The 9,990-nt window shown below is 36.2% G+C and overlaps 1 protein-coding gene across 1 annotated transcript; it reads left to right on the top strand.

The window, feature by feature from the left end:
* Positions 1-3,160: 3,160 nt before the first annotated feature.
* Positions 3,161-9,970, top strand: TMCO1 (Calcium load-activated calcium channel). The gene is made up of 7 exons (XM_051218885.1): positions 3,161-3,240; positions 5,904-6,001; positions 6,049-6,126; positions 6,165-6,224; positions 6,267-6,336; positions 8,534-8,678; positions 9,686-9,970. Exons 2-7 carry the CDS (start codon positions 5,941-5,943, stop codon positions 9,758-9,760), a joined length of 489 nt encoding a protein of 162 aa, XP_051072673.1. The 5' UTR covers positions 3,161-3,240; positions 5,904-5,940; the 3' UTR covers positions 9,761-9,970.
* The last annotated feature ends 20 nt before the right edge of the window (positions 9,971-9,990 follow it).

The raw sequence follows: 9,990 nt of genomic DNA on the forward strand, positions 1-9,990 counted from the left end.
CCATCTGTCTACCACAGTCAGCGGGTTGGTTATACAAGAATGACCTTTTCTGAAGCCGCGCTGTTGGGGTGGAAAGAAGTTCATGGATAGTAAGTAGTCATATCAAGGACACCATAATTTTTGAGGGTATATATAGAAATGCTTCTAGTCGGTAGCTTGAAGGTTCGCTGCGTCGACCTCATTTGAAAATTCGTGCTATGTGGGCTAGTTTCCACTTTTCTGGTAATGTGCCTTGACTTTGTAAATGTGAGAGCACCACACTAAGCTGTGTTGCCAAGACTGAAGCTGCTTCCCTCAGTATAGCAGAATGAACCATATCCGGACCAGAAGAAATGTCTTTTCTAAGGTGCTGCAGTTTCCGGTACACAAAGTCAGATCTCAGGTTCAGTTCTGAAAGTCCTGTGGGATTTCGGGCGAAGCTTTCATCAATGCAGTTAGTGTGGGTTGGTTGAAATGTCCGAGAGTACTGTTCTGTCAGTAGGTCGTGGGCGTCACCATCGCTGTTGGTCGGAGCATTAGAACCCATCAGTTAGGAACTGCAGTTTTGCTTTGCTGAAGAGAGGCTAGATGACGAGATAAGTTTTTCGGATTGGAGACAAATTTGTCGATAAGCTTTATCTGGTACTGGAGCCTGTTTTCTCTTATTTCCTTTGTGCATCTGTTCTTTACATGTTTGAATTGTCTGAATGCGTTGTTGTTACCAGTTCATTTGTATTCCGCCCAGCAGTGTCTTTTGAGGCTTAAAAGCAAAAAGTACGATACTTGATGACTGTAGGTTGCCTGTAGTTCTTGGGGACTGTCTTTGGAACAAACTGCTTTGTAGCACAGATGTTCATGTGCAGTAAGAAACCCTAGTAAGCGTCTATATCAAGTTGAGGATGAACTTCTCAGTTCACCTGCTGTAGATTGTTGATATATCAAAACGTTTGAAATCCTAGTGCCTGCCGTTCGTAGGATGTCTTAACTCAGTTTTGCTGATAAAACTGAAGGTTGTGACGGTGTGATCACCGTCCCTGGGGGAGCCAGGATTGAGAGGTTGTCAATTAAGAATTATTAGTTCGTAAATACACAGTCTTCAGTCTTCAGTAATAAGGATAGTAGGTTGACGAACCTGTGTTAATCTTGACACATTGCTTCCCAGTGAAGGTCCAGCTTTTCCTTGAAAGTATTCACTGATGGGACTGATACCACTTGTTCGGGTAAGGCGTTCCAGTCTAAGCGCGATGGCGTTTGTTTCTCCAACGAGTTATCAACTTGATATTTTTAAACAGTTTCAGATCTTAAATGAGATTGAAGAACCAAGCTTCAGTAGAGTTTCCACATCCAATGTACGCATGTGCCGCGAAATTGACTTTAGGAAGATTTGTGAAATTATGGTCTACTATGACATTAGTACTGCTCTAATAATAGATCTGATCCTAGAATGGTAGATTTGTCATGATGTAAGTGCCTAATCTATAAGATCTTACATGGAAGTCACATCGTTGTCTACACTGACTCATCGTATCGTAACAATTGCCAATATATGGAGAACACACTCAGGCTGGAGATAGAACAATATATTTAATATGAGTAAAAGATATGAAGTAACATTCAACAGGGACCACGCCCACAAGGCCGAGCCATGCCATCCTATCAACTTGAATTAATTCCATTCATTGTTACCGCCTTATCCATCGCTGGGTTATTCTCCGCGTCAAATAGTGAATATGCATTTTCCCAGTTGTCTAGTGTTCAGCTTTAAGGACTGTGTGTTTAGGGCCCAATGCCACTACAAAGAAACTAAAAGGGAAAAACGGCATGCCAGAGAGGCTAATCAAGGACAAAAAAGGCAGGCCAATCACTCGGATTCAAGAACAGAGGAACAGATGGGTCAAGCACTTTGGGGAACTCTCAAATCGACCAACTCCATTGGTCCATTGTGCATCGAAGCATCACACAAACATTATAAATCTCACTCCATCAACAATCGAAGAAATCAATATGGTTATCAGAAAACTCAAGAGTGGGAAGGCCGTAGGATCTGACAGTATACCTGATGAAGCATTGAAGTCAGACATAGAAGTAACTGCAAGGAGATTTGGGAGGAGCAACAACTGCCGGAAGACTGAAAAGAAGGAACATTTTTCGACACGATGGAGTGAGTGGCTGAGGAGATTGTTAATATCATACGGAATTCATAGGACGGACTACATTGCAACGTCGTGCATGAATGACAGCTGACAGACTCATTCTAAGTGAGGGACGGCGTCAGATAAGACTGCATACTCTCCATCTTTCTCGTTCTTCCGGTGGTCGACCGGATTATGAAGACATCGACATCTGATGGGAAACATGGAATACGATGGAGAACTACATGATTTGGATCTAGCTCTTTTACTCCACATACACACCGACAAACGCAGGTGAAGACAACTAGTGTGGCAAAAGCCTCTGCATCGATAGGGATCAACATAAACGAGGAAAGAAGTAATATCCTCAAATGCAACATATAGAGGACCGAACCAATCACTCTCGATGAAGAAACTCTAGAAGGGATGGTAGCATTCATGCACCTGGACAGTATCATCGATGAACGTGAAGGATCTGATACAAACGTAAAGAAGGGGACTGCTAAAGCAAGGACAGTATTCCTTCAGCTGAAGAGCGTATGTGACTCAAAACAACTGTTAGTCGATAAAGTCGGAATATTCAATTCAAGCGTCAAGACAGTTCTATTTTACGGAGCTCAAACTAGGAGAACTACCACAACCATCATCATACTGATAGAAGTATTTATAGACAGTTGTCTACCCAAAATACTGAATGTCCGTTGGTCGGAAACCATAAGAAAAAGCGAGGAGGTTCGAAGACATGTTTGATAGGTTGTCAATGTATCGAGAAGTGACTGATCTAAACTGGCTAGCGGTTGCAGGAGAAGTTGAACACGGTGTTTCCACTCGTGATCAGGTGCGGATGGGTGATCGAGCGCCTCCAGCTGGGTAAGTTCGTTGAAGACTTACAGAGCTATTTATTTTGGGGATTTATTTACAACTAAGATGGAAATTACCGAACTGCACCACGAGGAAATCCAAAATTTGGCATCGTTCTATTTCTCGAACACATTTTTTAAATGTTAACATTATCAGTAACCATTAATTCAGTAGTTCAGCATAACAACAATTGTCGTTTGACGTAGGTTGAGGAAAGGTGGGTAATTTGGTCAACGTGTTGTGCGGCCGAGTTTGTTTCGTTGGTGAGGTTAGTATGTTCCGCACTTCATAACTAAATGTGCTTTTCTGTCACAACTTTTTTCTGAATATTCATCATCTTTCTAAATATACGCGTAGTGAATTTTTCTATAGTTATGGAGTCATAACTTACAGTTACTTGTTAATATTATAACAGAAATAACAATAATCACTTTATTCAAAGTCATGTTTGATTACACTGAAAGAAATTCTCGGGACAAAGTTTTAAACACTGCGACGAAAATCTTGCCTTACTGCCACTTGACTTAGGAATATTCAAAAAATTATACATAAAATTTTTAAACAGTGATTTCCTACCATTCATTTTCAGGGGTAACTAATGTATGTGAACGTACTAAAACAGCTTTTTAGCCGGCAACAAAGTTATTTTCTGTTATGGAACGATTTGTGACAATATGGCAATACAATCATGATTGATAAACAGTTTTTATATGAATAACGAAGTTTTCTGTGTGAATTAATAGGTATTCCACCAAGAACTAACATCAGCTGTAATGCGAGTATGGAATTTACGCTTAAATCAGATTATTTCATCCATGTATTTCTGTCCTTATTCGTCCATAAGTGTTTACGATTGCTTTCACTGTTGATATTGCCATTCGTTACATAATATATGCGTGAATCCTATGGTAATACCCTGTCGTTTCTTCAAAAGAACAGAGTAGAAAGAAGTCATATGAGCTATGGAAGGGATACTCGTAATGAGTTAAGAACGTTGATGGAGTCGGGTAACTACATGTGGCTGGCAGACAATTAATAAACCAAAACAAGTCTGAAGTAGAATAATTCATAGGAGCAAATGTACACTTCATTAGGCGGTGATTGCAGCTTTGTGGTAAATTAATATCTAACTGCCATCGAAGTATAATTTTCCACATCAACCCCAACCTAACACTGTTAGAGTAGCTAACTAACGAACAAATCCGCAGAAATAATGTACAGCAAATTTCCACCGAAATAAACAATGAAACAAAGTGACGAAAATAGGTTTCTTTTCGGAGATTTCATTCACAGTTATATAGTCGTCGATATATACCACTTTTTCAATGGCGAATTTGTCGAAAATGATAACAGTGACGTACGAAAGTAACTTTGTACGGCTGTGCGAAAATCAAGTCACGGAATCGAGGTTTCTTCAAAATACTCTAGCCCTGTAGAAACAATACATGTAGTGCTGGAATGAGATAAAGGATTGCTGTAAATTAGGATTCTAAGATTTTTGATGACTAAGTGTTTAGGTACTAGCTGATTTATGGTTAAAGTGCTTCAATCGATATATGATATTCAATGATACAAATTGGCTGAGTAGTGGCTGACTACGACCCTGGAACCATTTTCGTCAAATGAGATAACATGCTTATGTACAAAATGGCCTAAATATAAGCATGGGTAAATGTCATAAGCAATTAGGGAGAAAAGATTCCTCAAATCGCTCAGTCTCCAGTGAATTAAACCTTAATCATCATATCAAGAATACAAACTGTAAGAAAACCTCCTTAAGCGGGGTAAAATATATCACGTCAATACATTTAAATAGCTTGTCTATTATTGGCCTGTGTTCTTTCGACTTACTCTCACATTCTTATCTGTTTTATTTACTTAATTGAACACATAAATATTGGTACAAAGGGGCACCGAATACATATACGCCACACAAATCACTTGATTTGTGTGTGGGCTGTGATATTGCCCGGGTTTCCAGACCAAACCAGGTGGCTTTCTTAGGGGGGGCACGCCCTGAGCCTTTGACCCAGAGGTCTGATCCACAAGGTAGTGTAGCAACCTCAGGAGATGCAGTCTCATGGTAGCCGGTGACCAACAATTGGTTCATAGGCTATTTGTCCTCTCAGGATCATGTATCCTATGTACACCATTGGTTTGGAATCAGGGTTTTCCAACTCCTCTAGGTGAACTCTCTGTGTTCACTGACCCGGTTAAAGCGCCAGACATTCACTTATCTGTTTGTGCAGAATTGTTAAATAAAAAATTTTCAGGTCAATGTTCTGAAATAAAACGGTTAGTTACTGTAAAGTAATATTCACCGAAACCTGTTCAGTTGGCTCAAAATCTCTGACAAGAGAAAACACTGCCATATTTCCTCCGATTGCTGTCAGTGAAGTTGTTCCTTTAAAAATAAAGGGGTTGTTGTAAAAACAACTCGAATACTACCCAGTTAAATTCAATTGGTGTCAGTCAAAGACTTCCGGTTTGTAAGAAAGAACGTTTTTTTGCAACCGACGTTTGGTTATTTGTTTTCAAAATATTAAAATTAATAACTGGAAGTAGAGGTTAGGTTAACCAAACGTGAAATCCTGGCAGGGCAAAGGCTTGTTCATAGTTATGGTTCTAAACTTCACCTTGAAGCCTTAAAAACGATCCTACTGTCACTAAACATGAGCTATATCATGTGCCTTAGTAGAGACTTTTAATGTCGTCTTTTAAAAGATCCTGTATTATTGTATATACGAAAGGATTAGCAAGTAGTAAACCTCATTACTTTTGGTTCTGCGCGAGAACTTAAGCTTAAGGAGAGTGATCATTAGTCTGGCAACTGACGTGTAGACGTTAATACTTTACGTTAAATGGATAAATGTTTATTAACTTTGCCTTAAATATTTTAACCCTAAAGTTCCAGTTTTATTTTTTCTGTAGCTTAACAGGTATCTTCTCGCATTTGTACTGGGACAAGATGCTACAAGACACACTTTCAATCATATGCATATCTTTTTTCACAGCATTTTTGGGAGAAGGTATAAATGTGTAGCAATAAATTTCTAAATATAATTAATCGTTGTAGGCTTAACATGGCTTTTCGTATACAGAACAGAAAAATACCAAAAACTGAAAGCTGAGGTAGACAAGCAATCTAAGCGTTGTAAGTATTTTGACCTGTTATTTTATATATCTTTAAAGTAGAGAAGCAACGAGATGTTACGGAGTCAGCTATAGATCGCACTGCCAAAAAGCGTTTAGGTAATTTTTATTAATTTCACTTACATTTTTAATATTCTTCAGAGAAGCAAGAAGAGCGATTCAAAAACATTAATCGGGAGTTATCTATGGCAAGTAAAATTTACTCTAATCAGTACGTCACTCCAAAAGGTTAAAATGAAATCTATGTTTGCAGTCGGACTTATATTCACTTCATTATTCAATGTTTTCAGTAGTATGTAAGTTGATAATGCTTTGACAATGTTGAATTCAAAGTATAAGAGCTATCGTTGGACAAGCGTGAGGATTAAGTTTTGTTATTAATGCTAGACATTTTTAGTTACACATATGATAAAAGCTGGGATTAAATGTTAACATTTAACTCTTAATTGACTATTAGTTCCAATTTTTCAGCAGAACGAATATCGAAAAAGTATAATTATCAGCCACCAAAGCATTTTTAAAGTTCATTAAAGCTACTAATATAGACTACGAAAATGGACGTTTCTATGATTTTCTTTGAGTATAATATCGTTAATTAGTCAACGGTCAGCTGTCTTACTATTTAGCCAATAGCATACTTATTTTGGGTCCTGCGACCTGATATTTTATGATCGACAATAAGTGTTATCTTCAAAAACTTTCGATTTCACAATATCTAAAATGTAACTTACAATTCAAACCACATGTAAAATAAAGTGAAGTAATGTTTCTTAGCTTTGCTTGCTTTTTGTTAAATATCTAGATATATATCAAATTGTGTTTTTGCAATGACATTGAATTTTCATTATTTCCACCGACGTTTATAACATTTTCTCAATGAAAGTTCAGCATATCATAAATATGTGAACCAAAATAATCATTTATTTTACCGTTTTCAAAAAATCACTTGTAACCATCCATTGCAAAGAAAGAAAATAATTCTGTATAATTAGTGTTACCATTGTTTTGCTTAGCTACCATGATAAAAGTTAAGATTTGTAGATGGAATAAACATTTGATATAACTCTCTTAAATTAAATCCCGATATCTCAGGCTTAGCGTAGGTGGCAAGTCAATGTCATATTTCTCTTGTTTTGTGTTGTGCGTTTTATGTATTTTACTTCGCTAGTAGTATGGTCACTACCGTCTGATTTGTATAATGTCATTGACCCAGTCAGAATTTGTATCCGGTCTCATATGGACCATTTTGGATAAGCGTGATAAGTATTCCGTTTATCTAAAGTTTCATCTAACAATTAATTACATTATGTAAATTACAAAAACAACAGTCCCGAAGCTACGCATAGAAATTTCATAGAGAAAAATTATGACCAGAGTAATTGATTATTCAACGTAGACAATGCGTTTGTGTTATGAGTTTTATCCAAAAATTAAAGCAGCAAGACTTTTATTTCTTGCACGTGAAGCTCATTGGGAGTTGGCATTCAACCAACCGATTACTTCATTTCCCGAGATCTAGGCAAACTGTTAATTATTACTATCCCTCTCATGCAATTGGTTTGACTCAGTCTATACTTGTTTGCCAAATTATATCACGTAAATCCTGGGTTCCATTTAGTAGGACAGTAGCTTATTGATTAAAACACTCAACTTTTAGAATTTGGGTCACAGATTTGAACCTTGGTTTGTCTATTTTGATTTAGGCAGCTGCACATTACCCACACATAAAGTATGCCAAAATTAAAATCAGTCATTTACAACGTATGACTAGGCACATATATGCATCGGTCCAAGTTGCTATACCTCATTAGCACAACAAGATGAATACCAGATTCATACAAGCAATTACTTCAATGGGAGTAATATCTTTTTAATAAAGATTGTATACAAGGATATGACAGGAAGAATGAATTAGTTCGTAGAAAGGTATAAAGTAATTTTAGTTTCACGGTTTAAGGGAAGACGAGAGTGTATACACGTACACCATTGTGGTCGATTCTGAACCAGTCTCTAACCACTGGTTACGATAGTCGCGCGGACCCCAACCAAGTAGTCTGCATCTACCAAGATGGCTCAGACCAGAAGTCAGTAACTTCATGGACTGATGCCATGTTTTGGCCGCCCCTTACTTCCATCCATCTCCAACACTAGTCAGCATTGCGCGGCGTGGTAGTCAGTGGTTGAGAATGTGTAATACGTGACCCACCCATCTCAGTTGATGAAGATTGATAACCTTATCAACTGATTTACCATCATTCCCTAATACCCTACGTTTAACTTCACTCAAAGCCGAATATATGTAGCTGTATTTGGTTTGTGAGTTTAATGAATTTACATTTTTTACTAATTTATTATATTACTCCCGTTAGTGTTATTGTAAATATTTTATTCGCAATACTTCTGATTAGGTTTGATGGACGTGTTGTAGCCAAATTGCCGTTTGTCCCTTTCTCATGGATTCAAGGACTATCTCATAGAAATCTCCCAGGCAGTGATTTCACAGATGCTTCTTTTGTCTTTGTGTATATATTGTGTACAATGTCAATCCGACAGGTAATTTCATAGAAATTAACATAAGTACGATTATTTATGTAGCTTTTTACTGTCCTCAATATTTAGACAAATACATCCACATCTCATTCCATGCATTATCTAAAAAGGACTTTAGTTATTCTACTTTTATATTTTGATATTCCTATTTGTTCTTCGTTTCTAATTATAAACATGTCATATTATTCCTCTATGTATTAATTTACCATATTCTATTCTTTCTACTAAGTATATTTTTAAATGTTTGAACCCTAGATGTCCACTGAACTTTCTAGAATAAGTTATTTACCATAAATATAGCTAAAGGAAAAAAAAACTGTTATCCAAGTTTTGTTCAATGTACTTTGTTTCGATAGAATAAATTGATGCCGTAATTGGTTGTGATTATTAATCTTTCAAAAAAACCCATTTTGACTACTCATTTGATTTGGCCATCTAACCATTATCGGCTTAATTTTTAATTGTACAGTGTGATTTGGATTTTGACAAGTCTATGATATGACAAGTTTTCGTATGAGTAAATTATTGAGCTCTATAAGAAAATATGTTGTTAGATAGGGTCATAATCTATAATATAGACAGTGTTCATGATAAGTATGGAAAGTAAGTTTAGGAGACGTACTAAAAAAAATATGCTCTTAAAATCGATTGTTTCACCCCAAAATTAATTTCTTATTTAGTAGTAAAGATTAACTTTAAACAACTGTTATCTACAAGGTTATCACTCGTAGTTTCAATATATATATAACATTTTTGAAATGGACGAAATGTCAGATAATACTAATATTATGTTAATAAAAAATAATTGAATACAACCCGGTAATCAAGTACAACTTCATTTTGATCCATAATTTTTTATATAAGGTTTAGTGATTTTACTCAGTTGATAAGATAAAGTGAAGTTGGAGTCAGTAACCGACCCACTTGGTTACAATGTATTAGTAATTGATTGTTAATTTCATAGAACCGAAATTTATTAGATCTATAAATTTTACGTTTTTTTTAAAAAGAATGTACAGAAGATCTTGGGTTTCGCTCCTTCTCGATCATTCAATAAACAATCTACAGGATTTGCTCAAAGTTAACATTTGACAGTTAATCCAGTCTCAATGTACATTCTTCAGTGTATTCAACACAAAAATGTATTAGAAATGACTTTTTATGACTGCAATGTGGTTTGTTTTCTTTTCTTAGTAAAATCACTTGACTAAATGATAACATTAAAATTGCTATCCAATTGTAAAACTGTATATTTGTTGGTCCTTTTCTCTTAATCATAATATTTAGTATTAGTTGATACTTAGTTTTCGACTAC

The sequence above is a fragment of the Schistosoma haematobium genome, chromosome ZW (genome assembly GCF_000699445.3).
Source record: "Schistosoma haematobium chromosome ZW, whole genome shotgun sequence".
Classification (NCBI taxonomy): domain Eukaryota; kingdom Metazoa; phylum Platyhelminthes; class Trematoda; order Strigeidida; family Schistosomatidae; genus Schistosoma; species Schistosoma haematobium.

Bases quoted from the DNA above. Each gene is read 5' to 3' on its own strand.
- TMCO1 (XM_051218885.1), top strand. From the start codon at position 5,941: ATGCTACAAGACACACTTTCAATCATATGCATATCTTTTTTCACAGCA. The intron at 6,225-6,266 runs GTAATTTTTATT...AATATTCTTCAG, and splicing joins CACTGCCAAAAAGCGTTTAG to AGAAGCAAGAAGAGCGATTC. The intron at 6,337-8,533 runs GTACGTCACTCC...ACTTCTGATTAG, and splicing joins AGTAAAATTTACTCTAATCA to GTTTGATGGACGTGTTGTAG.